Source organism: Ambystoma mexicanum, chromosome 8 (assembly GCF_040938575.1).
Source record: "Ambystoma mexicanum isolate Mex_15411 chromosome 8, UKY_AmexF1_1, whole genome shotgun sequence".
Lineage (NCBI taxonomy): Eukaryota > Metazoa > Chordata > Amphibia > Caudata > Ambystomatidae > Ambystoma > Ambystoma mexicanum.
In genome coordinates, this window is record NC_090929.1 from 482,172,258 (window position 1) to 482,199,396 (window position 27,139).

At 45.0% G+C, this 27,139-nt stretch overlaps 1 protein-coding gene across 2 annotated transcripts in view; it reads right to left on the reverse strand.

Moving 5' to 3' along the window:
• Positions 1–7,211: 7,211 nt before the first annotated feature.
• ANKRD65 (ankyrin repeat domain 65) overlaps positions 7,212–27,139 on the reverse strand; it is a 212,739-nt gene continuing 192,811 nt past the window's right edge. For both annotated transcript variants that reach the window (XM_069610122.1, XM_069610123.1), the window contains 2 exons: positions 10,586–11,135; positions 7,212–8,672 (listed from right to left, as the gene is read on the reverse strand). In XM_069610122.1, the coding sequence (XP_069466223.1) occupies positions 8,184–8,672; positions 10,586–11,135 (1,039 nt within the window). In that variant the 3' untranslated portion in view covers positions 7,212–8,183. The remainder of the gene's footprint in view (positions 8,673–10,585; positions 11,136–27,139) is intronic.

The window sequence follows — 27,139 nt, forward strand, 5'->3', positions numbered from 1 at the left end:
TACAACTTTTTAATGTACGTTGTTGTCTCCCTGATCTTTCCCACTTTTACCCTTTCCCTCTCTCTTTAGCTCCATTGCCATTTCATCCTAAAGACCATGCTATGACTGGCGTGGTCACAATTCGCCTCAACACATACAAGGCGTGTGCTTCTAGAGTTATACAGTGCCGATATTCACAGTGTAAAAGATAACTTAACAAAACAGAACATAATGTAAAGGACTTCTCTATGCCTGGCAGAAACAAAAAAAAAAAAAAAATCAATAGGATGTTTGAAAACAATTTTTTTTCTTTGCCCCCTACATCAAAACTCACGTAGAAAGTGGTTGATACTGCCCTTAAAACAGAATAATTCAAGAATGATGATCATTTGTTATTTATATAGTGCTTTCACCAACGGGCTCTGCATAGAATACATTGACATACAATTATCACCCAACCGAAATTGGTACTCATTTATTGACCTTGCAAGGATGAAAAGGCTGAACTGGTCTTGCTGGGATTCAAACCTACGACCTGCAGATGACACACAAATTGCAGCAGTGAGGACTCAACCCACTGTGCTATTTCACCAGCTTACAAGAATGTTGCCTAATGTCTTGATATTGTGCTTCAGTACATCTTCAAACCTAATCAACTCCGCTAAGCTTTTAATAGTGGCCTCGTGAAGAGGCAAGCAGCATAATGAAATTAGCATTGTAGCTGACAGAAACACATATTGTGATTGAAATTAGAATAATGCTGATTTGGTTTATTCTTTCAAGGGATTAAATGGATAAAACACTTCATTGTCTGCTTTTTAATGTAGGAGGACATTATAGGTTGGTGTGTGTATTTCTTAGCTGCTAATTAAAAGAAGGTTGCTTAAAATGTAAATATGTATCATTTTAAACTACTATGTTTGTGTTGACGTATGCAAGTCTTGTGGACTGTAGCATGGTAACTGAACATGACATGAATGAATAAAACAATCTAGTAATTGCACAACAGGAAATAAATCAACCTAATCGTTAGGAAATTATCATTTTATATCGCGTAAACTGTCTGCCAGATGTCCCATGTATCACACTTGTGCATGTAGACATTCTCCTAAACTTGGAGGGTGATTTGACAGTAAAAGAAATGAAAGAAACAGGAAATCTAGAGAGAGTAAGCAGAAAGCTGGGCTGTTGCATCCTATCAATTGATGATTTCTTTCTAGACAACCCAAATTTGTCATGTTTATTTTGTTGATGAAGGGAGCAATTTCCCTATTTTTTCTAAATTCTGACAACCATTGTCATTCTCCAGCTTTCTTTTCCTCTATTTACTCTTAAAAATATGCGATGATCTGATCCAATGACCATGTTTTCATGATTGATATGTACTTGGTAGTCTTACTCTTTTACCTGCTCATTCATTGCACTCTTGGGGCCTGATTCACAGAAGCTTTTTATAATGGTGCAATCCCATTGGAAAACGCTCTGTGAATCAGGCCCTTGCTGTATATCAATGAGTGATGCCAGGTCCTCTTATGTTACCGATGGTTGCACTTTGAAGTGGCCTCAAAGTGACATGTAGCACAATACACAACGCCTAAATAGATTGGGGCACTACCCAATGTTCTCATCAAATATTGTGGTGAAGGAAACTGGTTGATTGAATAGAATATCATTGAATTCGTTACACTCTATCCTACTAATATTGAAACCCTCAAGATCACAATTTAAGAGCTAACTCGTACTTTAAATGTGCCACCTCATGCATGGCATTTCAGGCAGAGAGGAGCTGTTATTATTATTACTAGGGGGGCTTTGCCCCCTGACTCCTTCTGCGCACAACCCCCAGAGGGGCTTGCTTCTCTGTCCGAGCCGGCCCTGGTGACTGGACTGATGCCATTGAACTTGATGGCTTGGACAATTGCAGTGATACTCCACCAAGGGCATGCTTCGTTCGCACCCCCGCCCCCCTTTGGGGAATTGGTAAGTTGGACAGTGTACCAGCAAAGTTGGAGGAATGTGGGATGGAATGACAGCAGACACATATCTTTAGGGCATAAAATGACCCCAATTCAAAGAGTTACGGTACTGTCAATTATCACTTACACAGGTTCATCACATAACTTCCTCAGTTTATATCAGTTAATAAACGTCAAACGTCTTAGGAATTGGAGATTTGGATAGTATAACATCAAAGTTGGATGCATGTGGAACGGAATGCCACCGGACTCATGTGAAACGTTACTCGAAATTGTCACTTATACGCAACTTCATCACTGAATCAACTCCAGTGAATGGACTTCAACCACCTTAGGAATTGCAGTTTGGACAGTATACCATTGAAGTGGGCGAAACGTGGAACAGAATGACACCAGACCCAGGTTCGTAGAATATACAATGACAACAATTTAACAAAACAAGTTACACGAAATCGTCACTCATACACAACTTCATCAGTTAATAAACATCAAACTTATAGTGTGCATCATTATTAGTTCATTACATTGATAAATTAACTACCTTGTTTTGTGGTATCTGATTGACTCTCCTTTCTTCTGACAAGTCGATTTGTCTTAATTGGATATTTTAAAATGTATTTCGCATAGTTGATGATGAGAACACTTGTGTTCTGTCATTATGCAAGCCTGTGCATATTCTCTAATGCTGTGGATGAATGACTGAAGATGGGGAGACAAGTGTTGATGCCTGCGTGTTCTGATTGGGTGGTTTGCATGTGATGATGCCTGCGTGTTCTGATTGGGTGGTTTGCATGTGATGAGGCAGTTGGAGAGATCTGGTTGGGTAGTGGATGAGACTTTTCTAGTTTCCTTTGTCTATTCTGTATGGGCTCTTATCCAGATGTACCTACCTACAACACGAAGAAGTACACTACCCTGATGTAATACCTAAGTGTCCAGACCACCTTGTTTTTATTTTTAATTTATAAAAACCTTTAATGAAGGCAACATAGATTAGAAACTGGAATGCACACATATGTACATAATGACATTTGAATAGGGGGGTATGTCGTCGTATTAGCCCCAGATATTTCACATCCTAAGTGTTATCCGCAAACAAAGAAAAACAGAGCTATAAGATAGACTTCTCTGAAATGAACGAAAATAGGCATGCCATTGTTAAAAATATTTGGTTTGACTAAACTGGGACACACAATTAAAAAATGCAATCCTGTTCGCACCCTTTGGACCCCTGCTAGTTTTAATTATTAGCCATCACATAAAGACTGATATTTCACAACAGGGTGTCTACAAACAAAAGGGCGTGAGCAACAGAAGGTGGGCTAGAGGATCAAAGAGCATTGGGCAAGAGGTGCAGGCGTTAAGGTGTAAAGGTCATTAAATGCAAAAATAGATTTATATTTCCATGTACAATTCCTCTTTTCAAGGGTTTAATTCTGCCTGGCAGATAAAGGCACAGCCTGGGTTATTTTATAAGAACTGTAAATTGCACACAAGGGAACACCAACGTTAGCCTTTACGTGCTGCAGGGTCCCCTGCACGTAATTTTAAACCTTCAAGAGACGCAAGGGAAAAGGAAAGTGAAAGCGAGACAAACTTACTTTTACTCTTTCCTGTTCCTCTCTCTAATGAAAAAGTAAACACTGCCTGCAATTACGCTTTGCAGGCAGAGTTTACGAATAGATTCCTTTGGTAAGCGCACGGAAAATCAAGACAGATGCCATTTGTTTTACACACCCCTTGCCCCCCCCCCCGCCCCTTCCCCCTCCCCTTGAAAATCTCATGCAGATGTACAAGGAAACGGAGTGATAAAATGAAGGAAGAATTCAGGCCGGAGATCTCATCTCCACTCCGTGCCCCTCCCTCGTCTAGTCACTGCAGGAAATGTGGTAAAGAGGTAAATCGAGGTGTAAAAACATTCGCTCTTGCAGCTTTCCCACCTTGATCTACCATTCCGCCCCCTTTAAAATGAGGCTACGTGAGGATCATTTTAAAAAAGTGTGGTGCATTAAAAAAGTGCAAAGACGAGGGGTAAAAGCTTTCGCTAGGCTTTACACTTGATTTTACTGCTCTGGGGGCATTTTAAACGTTTTTTGCAGGGGGTGGGAGACGGGCGAGGATATCCGTTTCCCCCACATTCTTCCTGCTCTATCTGCAGCCTCTTGTTCTACACATGCATGACATTTTTGTCTGGTGTACAATGAACGGATCCATAGAGGCTTGTTTTAAATGAGCCGTAACGGAAATCAAATGTGTAAAAAGCATTGCGCAAGGTTTTTACACATTACATTTCCATCACAGCTCATTTTCCTCACTTTGTATGACGGAGAGGAGGGGCGGAATACATCTTGCGTTTCCGCTGCTCACTTCCTCTCCACCATACAAATACTAAAGGGTATCCCGTTGTTTGCATGAAATAAATTACTTTGATCTAATTTACTTTGTGGAAATTACTTTGCCAACACTTCAAAATATATATCTATGTGGGAGGTAAGGGGCAAAAGGGGTTGGGGATTTGGGGTCGGGATGTAATGAAGGGGATAGGGGCATTGGCTGGGACACCACCAAAAACAAATTTGAAGTATTTTGGCGAAGTAATTTCAATTAAGTAAATTACACCGAAGTGATTTATCTCGTTGAAATTACATGGAACCTACTCAGGCATTTGTGCCGACATGCATTTTCATGCCAACGCAAATGCTGGGCATCCCTGTGGATTCTGCCTGCTTTTTGCAGGTGGAACCAATGGTCTAGTGATCCAATGCAAACGCCATGGCAGAGTGCCCTCCCATTTTTCACTCTGCCGTGTAAATGCAGAAAATTTGGCGGCAGGGACCTGGCTATGCCAGAATGCTGACGTACCAGGTGCACGACGCCAAATTACGAAAAGCTACAAAATGAGCACCTTATGCTACATTCAAGCACCTGTTAAAAGCAGCTGGATTCCATAGGAATTCATTTAGGAGCTCATTTTAAATGATCCATAATAGAAATCACATGTGCAAAAGCATTGTGCATGGCTTTTAAACATTACATTTTCATCACAGCTCATTGTCCTCAATTTGTTTGGTGGAGAGGAGGGCGGAATGCAACTTGCGTTTCCGACACTCCCGTCCTCCCCGCCATACAAAAACTCCAGCATTTGCGCCAGCATGGATTTTCATGTCAGCGCAAATGCTGGCAATCCGTAAGCTAGCGGACTACATAGGTATCCATTGTAAACGCCACCTACCAGGCTTACACCGCAAGAGGAGTTTAATCTGTTTGCATGGCGGAGTTCAGAATGGCAGGGCAAAAGGTAGCGTACATGCTTGTACGCCACCTTTTGCCTCCCCTTTTGCACTCCACTGTGCAAATGATGAATATTTTGCGGCGGCAACCTGGCAACGCCAGAGTGCTAGCATATCAGGTCCCCGCCACCAAATTTCGACGAGCTACAAAATGAACTCATATGTGCTGTTTGCAAAGCGTTATTTGCAGGCAGCATTTACATAGTTTACAAAATGGAGAGTACAAGTTAAGAGTAAAGGCACCTTTACTCTTTAATTTGATGCTTCATTTTTGCAAAAGTAGAAAATTGCATGCAGGGGGCCAGAGATCGCGCAGGTGCTATCGTTGCTGGTCCTATTCCTGCAGTTAATATTCTTTGTAACTCTGTCTCTTGTCGAATCTCTACACGTTTATGATATGATATGGTATTTGTAACGCGCCTATACACAAGTGTTTCAAGGCGCGACGAGGCAGGGAGGGGGGGAAACAAGGGGAAGACAGACAAACGATCCTACTAGGCCAGGTGTCATTCAGATCGCGCAAGTGCAGAGGTAAGGGGAAAAGGAGAAAGTGCAGGGGGAGGAGGTGGGGGGGGAAAGTGCAGTACAAGGTAAGTAGCGTAATAAAATAATAAATAATAATAAAAGGGCCAGCTGGTGGCAAGTGCGAGGTAAGTGCAGAGCAAGTGCTGGGAAGGGGGCTGTAGGGATGCAGTGACAGTTCCACAGTGCAGGGGGAGCCAGGGAGGCAGTGCAAGTGGAGAGTGGCTGGGCCCTGGACCGAGGTCACAGAGTGGCCCAGATGCAGGTTTAGTGCAAACTTCAGTGGGGAGTTTAGCAGGTTTAGCAGGGGAGAGGGAGAGAGAAGGCAGAAGCGAAGAGGAAGGTTTTGAGGTGCTTCCGGAACCGGAGATGGTTCTCCTCAAGTTTCAGGGAGGCAGGAAGGCTGTTCCAGAGGGAGGCCCCTGCTGCGGAGAGAGATCTACCCCCAGCTCGTTGCTTCGAGAAGCGGCTGACCATGAGGGAGTTGGAGACGGATGAGCGAAGGGCTCGTGAAGGCAGATATTTAGGAAGAGAGAGTTGAAGGTATTGTGGCCCCAGGCCCCAGAAGGCCTTGTGGACAATGCAGAGGGTTTTGAACTTAATCCTCGCAGCCACTGGGAGCCAGTGAAGAGATTTCAGTCCTGGAGAGATACGGTCCCTGGGCTTGAGGCCAAGGACAAGTCTCGCAGTTCTGTTCTGGATAAGTTGCAGAGGGCGGAGAGTGGAGGCAGGCAGATTAAGATAGAGGCTGTTACAGTAGTCCAGCCTTGAGAGAACCAGGGCTCGGGAGACAGTGAGCTTCTGGGGGAAGGAGAGGAAGGGAAGAATACCTCTGAGGAGGTGCAGCTGGTAGTGTGACTTCTTAGAGACGTCAGAAATATGAGGAGAGAAGGAGAGTGTGGAGTCGAAGATGACCCCGAGGTTTTTAGCTTTGCAGGTAGGGGCAGGAAGAGGGCCAAGGGAGGCCGGCCAGAGAGCTGCAGGAAAGGAGGGAGTGGGTGTGCCGATGAGTAGAATCTCAGTCTTACTGGCGTTAAGACAGAGGTCATTGGCGGCACACCATTCCTGGATAGCAGACAGACAGTCGGAGATGAGGGAAGGAGAGGAGGAGGCCGAGGGTAGCCTGAAAATGAGCTGGGTATCGTCCGCATAGCACTGAAAGTGGGGGCAGAGAGCGGCGATGCGGTGGGCAAGGAGTGCCAGATACTGATTGAAAAGCCAGGGAGAGAGGTTGGATCCCTGGGGGACACCACAGGTGGAGAAAAAGATGTCAGAGAGGAAGGAGCCCATTTGGACTTGGGAGGGTCGACCGGAAAGGAAAGAGGTCAGCCATGCCAGAGCCTGACCAGTGATACCCAGGTTATCACGGAGACGGTTGAGCAGGATGGCATGGTTGACAGTGTCAAAGGCAGAGGAGAGATCGAGCAGAATGAGAACACAGGGAGTGTTTACACGCTTCCTTTATTGACTGGCAATGCACTTTACAATAATAGTCTGCTTCTCGCTGGTTTTGCATTCATCAATTCAATATCTAGAAGTGATTTCATTCTGTCTGCCCAAAATTGACTGTTAGAGGGATATCTGACTTTCAGCTACCCTGGTGTTTGGAATGCTTTGACAAAGTAGTTTAATTTCACGCTTCAGAATTGCGCTAAATCCTGTACAATAATCACACATTTCTAATTACTTCTCATTGCCCCCACTTTGCGACTTAGTCACCGGGGGCCAGATTACAGAAACGTTGCACTGGTGCAAGTGCAAATTTTGCACGGTATTAACACTAGGGCAAAGTTTGCCCTATTTTTAAAAACACTGGGACACATTTAAAAAAACATTGCACCTCGACAAGTGCAGTTTGGCATATTAAAAACACCAGGGCTTAAATTGCCCTACTGCTGAAAAGATACATTGTTGATGCATTTTTGCATTAGGGCAAAGTTTGCCCTATTGCTAATACCATTCTGTATTAGCATTAGGGCAAACTTTGCCCTGGTGAAAAAAATGTAGTGAAAATGCATCTTTTTTTGCACTAGCGCAATTTTTGCCCTGGCGCTTTTAATATGCCAAACTGCACTTGTCACAGTGCAATGGTTTTTTAATGTGTCGAAGTGTTTTTAAAAATAGGGAAAACTTTGCCCTTGCACCGGTGCAGTTTCTATAATGTGGTCCAAGATGCGTTAATTAAATTTGTGATATCAACCTGGGAGCCCACCCCATATCCCTCATAAGTGTTCGCCATCAATTAAACTATGTCTAATATTTTAGAGAAAAAAGAAAAGACTATGGTACTGGTAGAGGTCCAGAAAGATAACTGAACATTCAACCACTTGAAATTATACAAATCACGAGGGCTCCAACAAATGATAGGCGATGCTTTCTAAAAGGCCCTCTAATAGCGGCCTACAGTCAGTGGCCTTCACGCCGTGGCTGATACACCGATCGCCAGGGTGTCTAGCTGGAGTGAACTGGGCACTTTGCCGTTTTTACTTCCGCAGAGGGAACTTAACGCTCCTTTGATCAAGCACTCGGGCACCAGATCCGTTACAGTTTCTTTCCAGTGGGTGCACGCCATAAGGTCCGCTCCCCTGTCAAGCAGCACCTCCACCAGGGCCACGTGGCCCCTCTCAGCAGCCAGGTGCAGGGCCGTTTTCTTCAGCCAGCCGGTGGAATCCACTCTTGCTCCCTTCTCCAGCAGGTGGCGGGCCACCTCTAAGTGTCCATTCCGGGATGCCCGGTGAAGAGGTGTCAGTTCTATTCCATCCCGGCCATTGACGTCAGCTCCCCCCTCGACCAATGCCTGCGTGATAGCCAGGTGGCCGTTCTCCGCGGCTCTGTGGAGTGCTGTGCAGCCGTAGTTGTCCTCTGTTTCAATGCTGGCCTTTGCGTCCAGCAGCAAGCTCACAATCTGTAAAAAGAGACAAGCATATAAACTAAGTGTCTAACAATGAGAATATGTAATCTTTTTTTTAAAGACCCACCCTTCATTGTGTGGCCTTCTATGGGATTTCCACGCAAAGGTAAAACTGGGTATATACCCGGCCTGGTGATCAGGGGCGTTGCTAGGGGGGGGGGCTAAGGGGGCTATAGCCCCTGATCTTTTGGTTGTAGCCCCGGATAGAATCTCAGGAGCTACAGCCAAAAGACCAGCTAGCCCCCAGTCCCAACAGTTCCGACATCAGCTTAGCCCCGGGTCTTTTCCAGACCTAGCAACTCCCCTGCTGGTGATTGCTCTGCTGACGACTCCCCTCTCTCATTCAGAGGCTCCCTGGTGATCAGTATCTCACTATTGTGGGGGTGTCCAGGTGCCCTGGTTTTTCCCGGACTGTCCCGAAATTGAGCGGTTCGTCCCCCTGTCCTCGGAGATTTTTTAATTTAAGACCACCATCCTGGTTTTGGGGAAAGGAAAGGTGACTGTCCCGTTTTATTTGCCTACAGTAATAAAATAAAGAACCAATGTAAACTTGACTGAATTTTGTCATCTAAGGATGTCCCAGAACCCCCAACCTTCCAAATATCAGCCATATGTATTAACTGATTGTGCCACAGAGACCGGCTGAGAAGCCAGCAACCAGCAAGGTTGGTAAGGTCAAACAGAGCAACAACCCCTTTGATAGTTACGTGCTTTTTTTAAAAAAAAGTGTTCTAGTTGAGATGCTCAACTTTTCACACTAAATACCAATAACAAACAAGTTCATTATAAACATATAACATTACAATACATCATTCAATCTGTATTACTTAAAATATACCATGCATGTTCTTTATGTGCTTTTATCAATAGTCAAAACCGCACAATTTGTAAGCACGTGCAGTGGGATAGGGGTTGCACGAAAGGTCGTTAGGTAAGGGGGGGGCAGAGGTCGGGGTTCTATGTCGTTTTAACGACAGTATTTTTTCCCATGAATTTTTTATCGAAAAAATCCAGCGAAAAACTCATCAGCATTTCGTTTTTAATTCGGGGGTTCCTACCCAAGTTCCCCATTTCCCTGTTATTAACCCCACCCCGAATCCCTCCCCACACCTTTTAACCCATTACCCGCCACATATATATTACAATCAGTTTTTTCAATGGAATATTTTGGTAAAAATTCCATCGAAAAGACTACTTTCGGCAAAAGGACGTCGTACCGGAAGCCCGCTAGTCCTTCTTTTATGTTGTTGGCCGTGCTGGTTTTCTATCTTGAAAATCTGGTCATCCCAGTCTATTGATAACCTCTTACATACCACATTATTGATGTGGCAGCCTTAACCCAAAATTATATGTGCATCGTATTGCTATACACTGGCATGATAATCTTTAACGACTTTACTGACAGTTATAGCAATGCATGTAAAACAGCGGGCTTTACATTTCAAATGAAATTTGCTGAGTTTTGAGGCACCCAGTCCACCAACCTTTGTCACTTTGACAGATTTTAGGGTTAAATGACTGTTTTTGGAGAGTAAAGAATTTGCTGCCTGTGCCATGCAGAAATTTAAAAACTTTCTAGTATCCTGGCGTCTTCGAAAAGCCAGTGGCTCTTGTGCAGTGTTAGCTGCACGTGAAACATGTGAATAATTATTCCTAAAACTTAACAGCCTCTCAGTCATCGGTCTATTGAGAAATCCCTTAATTTCCTTGATGGGCCGGTTCGACTATCCAGTAGAGAAATGTTGGCAGGTGTTGATGAAGGACAAGAGAGCCTTGAGCATCCTAGAGGAAGCATTAATATGAGGACCTATACAGGAGAGCCCATCTTATTGATGGGCACTTATCTTGATGTGTCCATCCCCGTCCCATTGTGTACAAATTCCCAGCAAGTCCAGTGCCACACTTACCTTTTCCTTTCCAGTGCTGGCAGCAATTGCAAGAGCTGTCCTTCCAAGTTCATCCTTTTCACTGACGTTGGCGCCCTTGGCCAGCAATACGTGCAGTGCGTCTATTCTCCCCGCTTCTGCCGCCAGGTGCAGTGGGGTTCTATCCCCACCACATCTGAGCTCTACGGAGACGCCCTGGTCAAGAAGCAGGTCTATGATGTGTATGTGGTTGCTCACGGTGGCCCAGTGTAGGGGAGTCCATCGATAATGGTCGCCCTGTGCTGGGTCGAGACCTTGCTCTAGCAGGTAATGCACAATGAGGATGTGCCCGTTGGCAGCCGCACAGTGAAGAGGATTGAGGCCTCCCTTGGTGGCCACGGTGGCCAATGCACCACGGTTCAAGAGGAACTGGACCACCTGTGTGTGGCCACTCCAGGCAGCATGATGAAGGGAAGTGCGACCAGATGCATCCACGGCATTGACCAGTGCTCCCCGCTGAACCAGTAGCTTAACTGAAGCCATGCGACCGCTAAATGCAGCATAATGCAGCGGGGTCCGCTCATATTCATCCCTGTAGATAAAGATAAAAAAGACAATGGGAGGTTTACGCCTTATCGGGCAACCGGTGACTGAACATGCAACCTGGTGACATAGTAATTGGAAGGCAGACAAGAGGCCCATCAAGTATGACTTTATTGCAGCACTGACACAATTATGATCATTATTTTATTATTTTTTTATTAGCATTTTCTAAATTACATACAAACATCCCCTTTTCTCTTCCCCCATACCCCACCATCTTCCTTAACCCCCAGACCTGCATTTTAGAGCATTAGTGATACATTTTCCTGTGGGATACAAACGAGCTATAGACATTACTGTATGTCCAATATTTTCAGGTTTTGGGGGCACCATTGCATCATGTAATCCCCCCCCTTAGGTAGTCTAGTATCGTTCCCCACTACTGGTGGAACTCATCTCTGTCCCCTTGTATTCCATATGTGATCCATTCCATCGTAACTATATCCCATACTTTGCGAAGCCAGTCAACCTTCGTAGGGGGCTCTTTCTGTTTCCATTTCCTCGCTATTACTGTCCATTCCGCCATCAGTAGGATCATGTACGCCTTACACAATTATTGAACACTAATTCGGGGCACAGCAAAGAAGAAAAAAAACAAATTGCATCCTTTGACGCTCTTGCTTTTAAAATAAATACAGAAATGATCTATCGACATGTCTATGCCTCTATAAAGCAGAATTATAACCACCATGCAGGCCCTTTTGCTCATGCCTCCGTCTAATTTATTAATTCATTCATGGAGCGCTTACGCTTAAGTGGCATACAAAAATTACAAATGATCAGGAACTATAAAAGTATATGAGCAAACTGCAAGCAAACGACATGGTATTACATTCTTAACAGTTAGATGAAGACAGACTGTGGGTCTTAAGCGATTGAAAGGAAGCGAGGTGGCACAGTGGCGTGACTATGGAAGAAAAGTCCAGAGTTTGAAAGCCAGGAGGGATAAAGAACAGAAGTGAGACTGGCACAAGAAGGGCGAGGGGCGGCTGGTAGGAATAGAGATGAGGATCAAAAGTGGTAGAGTGTAGATGGAGATACGGAAAGAGAGATACAGTGAAATTAAACCTTGAAAACATCTGAAAATAGAGATAACAAACATGAATCTGGTCAGAGAAAGAAAGTCATGAGGGGAGAAGCTAGGAAGGGGGCATGGGTGAAAGATGCAGGAACAGAATAGTACATGAATAACTGCATTAAAGTGAGAGTTTAATGGAGAATGGACTCATGTCATAAGGCCAAGCAGAAGCGAGGAGAAACAATCAAAACTGGAAGAAAATAGGGTCAGAAAAAGAGTCTTAGTGGCAGAAAAGATGAGAAAGGGACGAATCTTGCAGGTGTTATAAAGCTGAAAATGGAAGGAGTGAACACAGCAAAAGAGAAGTGAGAGGAAAAAGAAAATTAGGGATCGAAAACAGTTGCAAGCAGAAAAGGAAAAGGAGATAAAGTCAGGAGAAAAATGAATGAAAGGAGAACGGGTGTAGTCGCGAGGAGAAGGAGCAGAAAGAATGGATTGCAGTCTTGAATTAGTTGAGGTGGAAAGTATGCACAAGCATCTAGGACTCCATAGTGGATCAATAGTCATCGATAGAAGTGTGTAGTTGATCAGTGAAGGAGGGGGAAGAGACAAAGGTGTGAGAGTCATCAGCACAGAGAAGACAATCTCAGTCAACAGAAGGACTGACGAGAGAGGGATAGTGTAGAGAGAAAATAGTACATTTATTTTATTTTTATTTTATTTATTTTTTATTTGTCCAAGAATTTACATGTCCATGAATTGAAACTTTTTAAAGACAACAAAACCTAAGGGGAGACTTAAAGAATGGTTACCTGTCCAAGAAACTGAGTAACAGCGATTAGAAAGATAGGAAGACAACCAAGAATGTACATGATCACAGATACCAAGCGAGAATAGCGAAGAACACAGAATTATAGCAACCCACCATATCAAAAGCCACCGAAGTCCAAGAGAATAAAGAGGAAATGTTGCTTATAGTGACCAGAGGAAGAGAGAAAATGAGTGACATCTAAAGGAGCAGTTTCAGTAGACTGACCAGGCCGGAAGTTAGATTGCAGTGAAGGGAGAATAGTAAGAGTTAGTTGAAAAAGTACCGCACACTCAAGATGTTTTTTTTTATTTTTAAATAATCACTAAATTCGTTTATTGTCACAGCATGCAAACAAAACAATAAGGTAACAAAAAAAAAACCCCTTGAACATTAGGCACCCTGTCATCTATCATTACTTCCCTGGCTGGTTCATACAATATTTGACATGCCCTAAATTTCCCTAAAATCTCAACAGTATTTTCCTTACCATCACTAGAACCTCTTTCCATCAAATAGACCAGCTAGGACAAGACAACCAACTGTGTTTCTCACCGCTGATGCCTCGACAACCCCAACAACATAGGTTTGATTGGTCAGAAGATATTTTATGAAGCCTAATGGCAACCCAATGCCAGTGAAAGAGGCATCTTAAAGCCCATTCCTCTCATCGTCCCAATTTAACTCCAATAATTTCTCCCACTTACTCATTTATTTTCCATTTGTTGACCTTCACACGGTCTTTTTTTTGCAATTCTTAGATCCATATTTCAGTCAACACATGTGAATATGGAAATTCCAACTCAAATTCATACACTATATTATTGCTTTACTCATAGGATATGGCCTATGTCAGATGAGACTTTCTGTGTGTACGAACACCGACTTTCCCCTGTGGAAAGGGGTGTGCATCAAGGTTGTGTACTAGCTTTTCCCTTTACATCAACGATTGATTGGGCCAGCAGAACTGGTTTCCTCACCAGCTGACGCCCTAGTTTTCAGCGACTTATCAGCATTCTCCTATTCACGGAGAATGGTTTGAAAGCTCACAACCCTACCTGGGTTAAGAAGCAACTTAATGTGTTCAGTCCACAAGGGTTTAGAAATCAAGCTCGTGAAAAACGAACTGACATCCTATTTTGGACTGAAGAAAAAAGGGCCCCTGTTTGGTGGTACAGTATACGTTTTTTCTTTGGAACAGCTGGCCCACTTTGACCATTTGGGCCCGAGATTCACCCAAGTAGATTCTTGGAGTCCAGAAATCACCAAAACGGCCTCCAGTTTCAATCCTTTTTCTGATGGAGTAATGAGGCTTTTATTTTTTTTACGGTAATAAGCCTGACGTCCCCCACCTAAGAATGTATCACCAAAAAAGCTCACTAGTCTTGCATGTAAGGGGCTTTTCGGTGCGGAAGCGGATATGTTAGCTTTCCTCCATTTATTTTATTGCCGAATGTCATTTTGCCGATTTGCCCACCTTTTATTAACACAAAATGTGGGGGTAGACACCCCTGCGCCCCCTTCCAACCCCAAATCCCCTTACCGCTTTATATACCATTCACCAGTTTACTACAGGTTTGTGGTAAAAGGGGCAGTAAAAAAATCAGCGGGGGAAAAAAATCGCCAAAATGCCATTCGCCAAAAGTGAGGAATACCGACCGGTAAAGCGGCGTAAGATGAAGTAACAAAAGCAGATTTTCTGTCACGTGGGAGCTGTGTTCTTACCGTTCAGCATAGAGACTTCTCCCGCTCTGACGGGGGCTACTCTGCCTTTCTCAGGGTGCAGCTCTGAGAAACTGACAGAGGGGGCCGTGTTGAGAGGGGCAGGGGTGGCAGAAGCGAGGAAGGATGGATGGATGGGTGGTAGAAGGCCAAGTAATCTATTTTTTTGTTATGTTTTGTGAACCAGTGAGGGAGGTGAGCAAGGGCGGCAGAACACCTGATATTTCTTGTTGTTGTGGTGGTGGGGGGGGGGAGGGGTGGGAGGCTTATCAAAAGTGTGCTGGTGAGACTGGGGAGAAAAGGCGGGGACAAGACTCCAGCTATGCTTTTCTTGTGTGATGTAGGGGCCTATTTTATGTTGTACACAGTTCAATTCTGCTTCCTCTCTGCACCCCCTGCATTGATGGAACAGGTAAAAAAGTTCAGGCGGTACACAAGGAATGCACAGGGTCTACACAAAACAACATCAAATGAAAGATTTGCAGCTATTAACCACGAGGAATATTCCACCCCAGGGTTCTGATTGACGCCATAGACAGCTCAGGCTTTGCTCCCACCTAGCAAATGTCCCTTGGAATCCCAAGGTGGAATATGTCCCCATGGTTGACTTCTAACCATCTATAATGCTATAAATACTTTGCTCATAACTTGCTTTGTTGATGAAGCTTAAGCTAGTCCATCAGCTTTGGTGCAAAACAAACATTGCAGAATTTGATTTATGCAGCAATTAAATAGCCATGTAGGGAGAAATAGGTTTCATGAGAACAGCCCTTTGATCTGAAACTTTGACTGCACAGCAGGGGCTGTGCTGGGAAATGGTTTATGTATGTCTCACACTTTATCTTGGAAAGTTTAGATGGCGGGAGGACAGTATGTGGACAGTCTGCCTTTTAATATGGTTGTGTATGCCTTCAGTAAGCGACACTTTCTTTTTCCAAATGCCATTTCCACCATCTGTGACGACACGGCAGCGGGCTAATGTGATGCCATGGCAGGGGCATATAGCAATTTCACTTCCTCATCAGGTTGTAGGACCGGAAGTCCACTATTGCGGCTCTCCTGACAGTGCAGTCGCCTTTCTTCAGGCAGAAAAATTGAATGGCTGGCATGGGTCAATCCCCCCTCCCACCTCCATTGTGTTACAGTACGTTCACATCACCATGAAATGAAAGTGTGCCTGGCATCCTGCCACACACTCACACCTCCGTCGCCACACCGTCACAACGTATCACACCAAACATAGCCTCGCACAACAGCACATGACAAATACCGACTGAAAAGTCACACCTTTCTTTCAGTGAACAGTGTAAACCGAACTGAAGCTGGCAACAACACATCAGAGCTATCGTGCGCTTTTCTCGCTCAGTCCTAAAAACTTACGTTACCCTATCCTCTTGCCTTCCAGATCCACCAGAGCACCAGGGGACCACTCAGGTGGTGATGGAGCATGGTACAAATATCCTTAAACATAACATAGCTCCCTCTGACAGTTTGTGAGATTCATGGCTACTGCGTTGTCAAAGGCAGCGCGAGCCGCGACTCTCAAACTGTCAGATCTGTAAACCTGTGGCGGGATCGAGGGAATGCCTACGTAGGTGTGTTGATGTGTGGCAGGATGCCAGGTTACTCCAACTTCATCCAGGGTGTGGACATACTGTACCACAAGGGAGGTGGAAGAGGATGGGCGCATGCCATCCATCTAATGTTTTGGTTGAGGGGGGCAGGTACAGATAAGTAAGGTGGGGTGGGTGGCAAGATGCCAGGTAACCTTTTCATTGGCAGAGTTAACTTTATATGGTTCCCTCATGTCTCCCCTCTCAACACCTGGAATGTTCATGGCAACAACAAAGGAAAAGAAAAAGGGACGTGTTGGGGAGGGGACATACACAACATACGATTACAGATGAGTAGCTGTCAACTACAGGGTCTACTCTTCCTCGACGTTCTAACTGGCAACATAAGACACTTCAAGCCTCATTCTCTTTGTCGATCAGATGTCACACTGGAGGCCTCGGAGAATATATTCCCGTAGTGGAAAGCCCCTGGGTGAGTAGCTACCCAGCTAGCATTCTATGTCTTCTACCCTATTCCACCCAGCGCCTGAATTTGATGGTCACTGTATTGTGCTTGGGGGCCATGAGCCATGCAGGTCTTCCCCGTTTGCGCTGCTAGGATTTTATAATGACATATTTTAGAGCTGCCTTCCTGGGTGAGAAATAGGGATGCACGAGGAGTTGTGCCTGTTTTAAGACACACTGCTCGTTATTTCATGACTGGTACCCTGGGCCTGCTTCACTCTGCAGCTGAAAGCTATGTCAAGGCAGCAGTAACATTAAACACCACCACAGTGCTCGTGGAGGAAACTTCATGGCCACAGCTTTGTCCAAGGCTTATGCACTCAGAGGCTGAAACCCCCATTCTGCTACCACTGGGAGGATATCAAACATCCTTTTAAAAAAAAAAAAAAAAAGAAGACATTTTTACATACCTCAGCATTGCGATTGAAACTGGCGATCGTAGATAAACTTGGATGTGAAGAGTAAACACCTCATTACAAGTTATGCAGTGTGAACAAAACTCGTTTACATTTATTGCCAGCCCTTTTTGCAGTAAATCCACAACATTATGGCTGTTGTTATTCCCCATTATAGAGTCCCATAGGACTCACACGGGGAGACATTTTTCTGGAGGAAATAACACCAGGCAAGTTCTGGAGATGGCCATCATTACAAGGATGCCGGAAGGCCGCCGGTACTGGCAACCACGGCTTACCGTTTCCACTGCTCGATATCCCGGTAATACTGGGATATTAAGGGCAGTGGAGGAACAGTACGTTTCCATTCCCGTAGGACTCCACGTGAATGAGAACATTGAAGCACCGGCACTGTTAGTAACTGTGCCAGTGCTTTTGCGATTTTTCTGCCGGTAGTTCACAGCCCCTACCGGTGGACTCGCAGTGACAAGATCTGGAAAAAGTGCCAGTAAACGTTGTTACCGGCACTTTTTCCAGACTGTGTCACTCATAATGAGGGCAATTGTCTTCTTCTGGGTACTGTTGTGTCCCTGCAAGGACACCGTAGTTGGTGGTGGGAAGAAGAGGGAAGGATGTGAAGAAATGAGATGAAATGGAAAGGAGAGGCAGATGAGAGGAAAATACAATAAAGTTGCTCCTAACCTTACAACTCTTGCCTCGTCCTTATTTTACATGTGTGGTTTCAATACAGACCACAACATCTGGCTACGAAAGGGAAACACTTCCTCTGAAACCTGACTCCTCTACCATGTTCAAACACAAACTCAACAGACACTGCACTCATCCTCCACCCACCCGCTGCCTCACTCTCCTACCGGAGCACAGCTCTGGCCTCCTGAAGCACAATTTCAATGAGCACTGTGCCCGCTGTTTTGTCCAAGCAGAATCCTCCGATCCACCCAAGTGTGGCTCCAATGTTCTGAAGCACTACTTCAAAAGGCACTTGCGCTCTCCACCTACCGCCTCACCCTCCGATCTGCTGGAGCGTGGAAATCACTCACCGCTAACACCTGACACCATAAATAGTTTTGAATATGGAATCCTGTGATCAGACACTGTCCCTCACTTACACCGACAGGGCACAACCCTGTACTAGTATACCGACATGCACACCTTCAAGCTGCCACAAGAAGAGGCACAGCATTTGGTACCTCCAATATTACTCCAGTCTACCTCTCACACCTTAAAGAGCCTCAGAGGAGAAAAACAAACTGTACACTCGCAGTCATCAAAGGATTTGTCCCATGCACTCTATGCGTCCACTTTCTCTACTGAAACACATCAAAGTGGGTCAATCTACAATACTTATTGAATCCTGTTAAAAATGGAATACAAACATCAGCATAATGCAGAATGAGGCTGTCGGGCAATAGTCACAACCATACTCTCATAGAGCATCATTTCTGAGTAAACCAAATCCCTTGGGCACAATGGGTTGAAGATTTTGAAAACTCCAACCAAGCAATGGTTGATGGAGATGCTGTAGATATGGCACAAATGTTCACTGATCTGGTATCAAAAGAAACTTTATCTAAAATCAAAACATTCCCTGACCAAGACAAAGCATCCCAAACCGGTCCTATTGCTGCTCTTAACAATAAATGTGTGGCACAACCCAACTGAGATCAGGAATGATACACATTCAATCAGTGCAGCCAAAGACCACAAGAAACTATAGATGAGTTCATCCTCTGACTTGGAAAAAGGCGACTCACTGTCAATTCAATACATTCTCAGATGAAGATGCAATTTGACTGAATCATTGAAGGATGTACTTCATTCGTATCCATGAAAAACCTATCTAAGAAACCATGACATTTACAAGAGATCCTTGACCTCATGTGAATATACAAACTCGTTGATGTACAAGCTTCAGAAATGGAAACACATGAGAAAAAAGAACAATTGGTGGCAATCACCATCTAACCAAAAATACCACGTCAGCTGGAAAGACCACCGCCACGTCTGCATATGAATGACCAATCACAACGTTTATGTTACAGATGCAGATTTTCTTTTCCAGACAAAGGCTTGTGCCCAGTGTAAGGCCAGAGATGCAGCAATGGTGGTTGACCAAACCATTTAGAATTTTCAGGGAAGGAAAATCGTTCCCACCCCAACACCCAGTATCTTACATCTCAAACATCAAGCTATAAGTTACATGATGATGGAAGATCCATTTGAATCGAATCAACACGAGGAAACCCACAAGGAGAAAGCACAATCAGTGGGTTATACACCCAATAACATGACATATCACCTTTGCAACCCACGAGGGGCTACTTCATTACAAAATATTACATTTTGGCGTCTCCTTTGCAGCCAAAATCTTCCATGAAACAATCTGAAGAGCATTGCTTCCATTCCCACAAGAATTCAATTATAGCAATTACATTTTGATCTTTGGGCGACTGCAAGAAGAACACAACAACCAGACGGCACTTCAATTCTGACGAGCCTTTCCCACAGCAGGTCTCACCATCAACATATAAAAATGCAAGATTCACAAAAAACATCTAAAATTCGATGGGCTGTGAAGGCATTGTGAAGCAAGACATAGACACCAGATTTAAAGTTCAAAATCAAATGTCAGGAAGGTTGAAGGCCTAACTTTCCCTATGCTAAGGTAGGATTTCCCTACATGAACAAAACTAAGGGAAGTCTGAGTCTAACAGTTCAACTTAAAAGTATGTCTGTGTCCAAAACCTATCCTTGCCCTCACAACTGAATCTAAACAATGTGTAAGGATGTCGATAATCAAGAAATGGTGATCAAAACAAAGTTCTGAGCTTCTTCCAGCTCTTAGCTTCCTTTTCAGCTCCCCTTCCCCAAGTTCAAGAAAGTTCCACAAATCCTTGAGGCTCCCTTCCTGAAGTACAAGGCAATACAGTTCTACACAATCCTCAGTGTTCCCTTCCCCAAGTTTCAGGCAACACAATTCAAAAGAAAAGGGTCTTGAGGCTCCGTCCTCAAGACAATACTTGCAGTTTATCAAGTCTCAGGGTTCCCTTCCCCAAGACTTCAACGTAGGAACGTGTACGTGTTGCTCTCTCTCAATGTTAAACACAGCTCCTGGTCAACTTGAGCTTCTTCTGATTACATCACAAAAGTTCACTTATTTTGCTCCTTCTCAGTTTGTTTCACAATGTCTCTAGCTTTCAACAGTTCACTTATCCTAGGGCTTCCTGGTCTAGGCGCAGTTGTCAGACCACATGGTCCACCCATCACAGGTCGCGCAACCATAACCTCTATGCTCTTAAGCAGCACACAGGTTCTTCTGTATTTTGCCCCTGTGCAGAGGTTCACATTCACTCGGTTTCTCTTTGTCGGCTTCTTGGCATTATGTGCTGACGCAAACTCTGCTGGCTTCTCCTGATCAGTATCTTGGCTTCACCATACCATGCCACACATCTCATAGCAGTGTTGGCCCTTGCTGCGCTGTATCCATTCATACATTTCACTCTGTGGTGGTCTTATTTGCTCCCCACCTTTCTTTCATACGTGCGCCCCTATTTTGTAGGTTGCTTTCAAATGGGCACTCTCCCTTTTCACTTTCATCAGCTAGTAGCTTTGTCCACCAAGCTTTCATGCATTTTGGTAATCAATATGCATTCAATATGCGTGGTTTGACTTTACCTAACGTTTCCATTCAGTTCGGTATGCAATATGCTTAATTTAACTTTGCTTCAAGTTTCCCTTCCCCTCAGTATTTAATATGACTCATATAGCACTTTATTATTTAAGATTAGTCCCTAGGAGTGCCCCGGTCTCAAGTGCTACCTCCCTGCACTCACCGATCTTTGGTGTTCCGCACCGGTGGCATTGCTGCTTCCCTTTTGCTTCGCCGGCTGGCGGGCAGTCACTGTGAGCCCAGCTCGCTCTCCGTGTGCTTCCCAGCACACACTGGCAACTCTGCTCCTCTTCCACGGATGAGGACGGCGCCCTTGCTTCTATCCATAGCTCCAGCTGCTCTCTCCCGTCCATGGAGGCTCCCACACCTGTGTCAGTTTAACGGCCCAACTTGCACTTGGCTCCACAGGTCCTCTTGGACTACGGCTGGCATCCTGGCTTCCTCTCAGGTCCCACCACGGCTGCCTCCTCACATGCATGGTCCCCTGCCGGTTTCTCCCACACAGGACTCCTTATTGGTCATCTCCTTGATGCTATCTTCCTCTCCTTTTAAACACCTGCAACCACTTGATAGGTTGCAGATGTGGCTGCTCAATTGGATTTGCCTGACTGTAGTTAGAGGGATATGCCTGACCTTCACAGACTTTGCATGCATCTTATTCATTCCAGTACTAGAGTCGTGAAAGGAGTTACTAGTGTTTATTATTCCTAGTTACTTCTTCCACGTCTCAGTACTGTCATAGGTAAAGTGTGGGAAAATAAAACGAGGTGAGATGTTTTACAATAGAACATAAAGGCTGGGGGATGGTTAGGTTGGTTTTCTGGGGGATACCATGTCTCGCCTGCAGGTACCTTACTTCCAATTCTTAAGGACCCACCACCCAGGTGATCCTCCCTCACTTCTCCATCCCCAGGGTCAGGATCCAAAAGCAATGACTGTCCCCTGACCATGTGAGAAGCAGAGGAGTAGCCACCACAGTGGCATTGACATCTGTAAATGCCCACAAGCTGCTGCAGACTGGGCATTGAGGGATTTGTGGGTGGGCCTTGCACGCTCAGGCCCTACCCTGTCTACGCTGATGGTAAGAAGAGGATCCAAGGGCAGTAGGAGTGAAAATACCCTCAGGTTTTTCACAGGGCACATTCTTTCAGAACAAGGAATGATTCCAGATCCTGACAAAGTAGAAACTATCCACCGACTCCCTCCACCCCCACCGGCAACTGAGAAAAGATAATTTCTTGGCATGGCAGGATACTACTTCACAGAAATTTCTGATTATGCAATTACCACTGAACCTTTGTGCAATCTTCTTAAGCATTGAACCCATTTCAAATGGACTCATTAGTGCCAAGCAGAATTTGATAACATTAAGGTCACATTATCAAATGTTCACAACATGGCATATTTCGACCCGTCACTGTGCACTGAAGTGGCTGTTGACGCTCTTGCCAAAGGACTAGGTGTGATTCTGGCACAACTTGGACACACACAACACCTCCACTCAAAACAGCGATAGCATATGCCAGATGTGTTTTATCCGCTACTGAACTAGCAAATTCTCCACCAAAGAAAGAAAGTATTGCAGCAGTGTGGGCATACAAACACTTTCATAATTTCCATATAGGCAAACAATCACGCTAGTCACAGACCACCAGGCACATCAGCCACTGTGTGGTTGCCACTGTTTGGTAACCCTTAAACAAAGACACCCCATTGCATCGGAAGATGGGGCATGCGACTCAAAGGATATGATTATCACATCATACACAAACCGGGAATGTTTCTTTACCCTGGGAATTACATATCCAGAAACCCAATTCTGTGACCCAAGAAGATGGTCTCAACTGAAGTGGAAGAATACATCAACTATCTAGTTGCACCAACAATCTCTGAACAAATGCTTTCCACTGCTACTAGAAATTATGCAACGATACAAAGGACACACAGGGATAGGTATAAATAACCTGGCTCTCAACAACCAGTTGTTGACATAAAAGAACTACAATGGTTAGCAACCATATATACCGAACTAGCTGTGTCCTTGACGCTTTACTAAGGTGAACGTAATTGATCAGACCAAGATCATTGCGTAAAACAATAATAAACATAGCACATGAAGGTCACCAGGGTGTGATTAACACCATACAACTCTTATTAAATCAAGCATGGTTCCCAAACATAGACAACGTTGTAGAGGAAATGATTGAAAACTGTGAAACATACCAGAATACAGCTGGAGAAAATCCTCTTCTCCCACTGCAACTCGCCAATCTCCCTGAAGCAGTCTGGAATACTATGGATGTTGATTTCTATGGACCAACTATGAGGAATGTGACCATCTGAGTGGTGAGTGAGTGTTCGCTCCCAGCTCCCAGCTTTTTAATTTTTTATAATGAAATTGAATGATGGTAGATCAACCTCTGGAAATTGTTTTGGGCTAATCCACACACATTTCCCTATGCTCACTGCACAACATACGCATAGACCCGTCTACTCTGGGTGGACACACCCTATAGGTGCACTCCTCACTCTCATATTTAGTTGGGATATGACCGGGGAAGTACACAATGCATCTCCAGACCTTCCCCCTGCCATGACCAACCTGATTAACTGACAAAGTCTACACGGATCCACCCTATCCTTTTGCTGGGCCCTGCAGCTGGTGGCAGCAATTTGTATACCACCGATCAAGTTCAAGACCCTCTGCTTAATCCACAAGGCTTTCTGGGACCAGGGTCTGCACTATCTCCACCTCTCTTCGGGTGAGCTGCTTTCACAAACAGACATTTGGGGGTAGATCTTTATCCTCTGCAGATACCTCCCTCTGGAACAGCCTCTCTGCCTCTCTCCGTCTTGAGCCAGAGCACCTTAAGTTCTGGAAACTTCTCAAGACCTTCCTCTTCTCTTCCTCCTTCTCTCTCCCTCTTCCCTAACCTCTGTTCTTTTTCTCTCCACTCTCCTTCCTCCTTCTCCTCCCTAACTCTGTTCAGTTTCTGCTGACTGGTTGCCTGGCTCACCTCCAGAGCCTTACAGGTCCCAGGACCCCCCCCGCCAGTTTTTGCACTCTCCTCTGGGCCACTGCACTATGGTCAGCATTACTGCACTTCTGCTTATGCTCCATGAGCGAGGCAGCCTCTCCGCACTTAACGCAGAGCCCTGTTGGACTGGACGTGTTTGTTCCCCCCGCCCCGTCTTCCTCGCACCTCACTCTGTACGTATCCATGACCTAAATGTACTGGGACTTGTAAGTTTGTCTGTCCTGTCCACCCCCACCCCCTTTTTTCTATCCCCCCACCGTAGCTTGGCCACAACTGTAACACTTCATGCACTTGCACTAGGAGAAATGCCATCAGGCCTAGAATGCTTGTTTATTCTATTTTGTGTTTTAGAAAATTCAGAAACTTCAAGGCCTAAGAATATTTACTGTATTCCCTTGTTCCCTTCCCTCCTTGAAGCACTCCACCTTTGTATAAGCGCTGTATAAATAAACAATTAAAATAACAATTACATTCATAGGGTAATTAAAACAGGCCCACATGGGGCCTGGCTGCAGAGGTTAACAAATGGAGACAGGAAAACCCAACAACCTTTCATATTCACTGTGTAAACCTGAAGCCGGCTATCACCCTCAGTATCAATTGACATTGAGCTGTTATGTCTGGGACTGCATGTTTACAATAGTCCACCCTGCAGGGGGACCCCATTCATAAGGTACAAGAATGTGATTTGCAGGAGCCTGAAAGTCTGGTCTCGCTGTAGCTTGAAAGGAGACCTGCCGCTTTAATCAGGAACCACAGAGAGCTCCATTAACCAGAGAGACCCTTTGATCCCCAACAGAAAGGAAGATGGGTGAGACTTAGTATTACATGTTTTCACCCTATTACCTTTTCTATTGCAAAGCACTCTGGTTATAACCTCACATATACAGAAGATTGTTGGTGTGGATCCATGATTGGTTCATTAAGGTAGGCTTAGCCTACACCAATCCCTGTCGTCCATTTTGCTTTAAAAGATGGTAGAGCCCCTCTTTTGGCAGATTATCAGCAGACTTTGTAAGGAAGCAGAAGGAAGAACTCACCATTGGACCTTGGCTGAAGGTATAGTCTGCCTTACATCTTCCGCCAGTGAAGGAAGGGCAGGACCTTCAAGAGACAAGCAAGATACCTCCCCTAAACATCTCATAGGGAACAGAGGGAGATACTGAATTCAGATTTCCTTCCAGCAGCTCCAGAACCGGTACCCAGCCGGCACACAGCGTGTCCTGCTAGGTTCTACAGCAAGCTTCCTAGGTGTAAAGTGCCCGAGAGTCTCTGAACCTGAAACCAAGGACAAGACAGCTGCCTGCAACACACTCCTCAGCTTGGACCATCCTCCTTAAAGGACGACCCAAGCCCATTGAAGAAGCTGGGTGAAGCGCCTCGAGAAACATCTACCAGTGTCCGCCATAAAAGACATTTTCGAGCTAGTTGGGTTCATCGGGCGACAACTGTCTGCAACGCTGACCGTTGTCAAGCCGCAGCCACTTAAAGACATCTGAGGTGCCTCGACCAGTGCTTCAGAACTGCCAACCAGCACTGAGACGATTCCTGACCCTGATTCGCTGTGTTGGCCAGCCTGCAGCCGTTGGTCCGGCTTCGCTCACCGAACTGTCTTACGACCTGATAACCGCAGCTGACTCCCATCTTGAAATATGGCACAGAAGCCGGCAAAGTGCCCCCCAAGCCGACTCAACCCTGTCGAGCACCAAGAACATCTACAGCAGAAGGTACATTGTGATTCTTTCCCCCTGGTCCTTCCCAGAATGCCCTGAGAGACATTTTAAGACCCATTGCTCCCTTTGTGCTAAAGCCAAGAAACCGTAACAAACGGTTGTGATTATTAACCACACCAACTACCCTCCAGTCGGTATCCAGAGTGCATCCCTTTACCTTCTTTGAAACGGTCTGTCCCCTGAATTACCTTGCAGGGTGGGTTTTATTTTGTAGTGTTGCTAGATTGTCTGTTGTGATTTATAAAAAAATAAATTGTTAATGCAACCTTGACTGGACAGTCCCTTTATACATTGGGTAATAATTGCATTTACGCTAGATTGCAACTAACCAACGATCCATGACCTTGCAGAGATAGGCCGGCCATTCCATTCACATTATCAAAATTGGACAATGAGGTTTCGAATTTGCTTGTTATTTCAATCTGTTTGGATCCCTTCTGCTGTACTAGAGGTGTGGGCTGATTCAGTGCTTTAAGTGGGGTAAGAAATTGAGGGGGGGCCCTCATTTAGGGGCGTAGCTTGCACGATGGGCGTTGTCTAGGACTTGATGGGCGTGGCCTAAAGACGAACATGTAAACATGTCCTGGCCTATATAACTAAGTGCATATCACAACACAGTCTGCTTGGTACAAACTAAATAGATAAATCAGCATGTGCACCCGGCACACAATGCATAAATACATAAACCGGGTTGTGTATGCAGGTGAGGCCTTGTGACCCAAGAACGGTTCCCGCTCAGCACACTATCAGCTTTATTTATTTATGCATTGTTTGTCGGATACACCTGCAAACACCTTCAAAAACTCTCTTTGAAGTAGTTGTTCAGGTAGCCCAGCAAGAGCAACCATGTAGAACCTTGGCAGGGGGCCTCACTTACTGTATCAAAGGACCACAGTGGAGGTAAACTGGAGCCAAAGGCAATGGGGGTGGCAGCATGGGCTTGATGACTGAGGATGGCTATGCTGTGTAACACAACTCTTAATGTGTTGCTAGCAATCCCCCTGCCTGGGTGTTGCTCTGTGTCTATGCCTGTATGAGGTCAGACTGCTGTTAGGTCATTTTACATTATTTTAAGAAGTGTATTACAATGAGTGTTTTGTCAGTTAAATCTTCTCCAGGCCATCCCTTTCTTCTTGCCTTTCCTTTTTCCGTGCTCTCATTGCTTCACTCCTCTGCTCCATTCTCATGTCTTTCCTTTCCTCTCTTTTCAAACCTTGAACCCTCTTCACCGGTCTCACCTCTTTCTTTCCTCTTCGTCCATCTCTCTTCCTTCTCTTCCATTCCTTCACCCCTCTTCAGCATTCTCACCCTTGTCTTTCCTCTCATTCCATGGCTCCTCATCCTTCTCTCATTCTTACCCCTGTCTTTTCTATCCTCACCTCTTTTCAATCCTTTGCCCCCTCTTCACCAGTCTCACCCCATATTTCCTCTCATTCCATCTCTCCTTTCCACCTTCTCTTCCCCTTATTTTCTATTTACACCAATCTTTTCTTTCCTCTCCTCCTGCTTT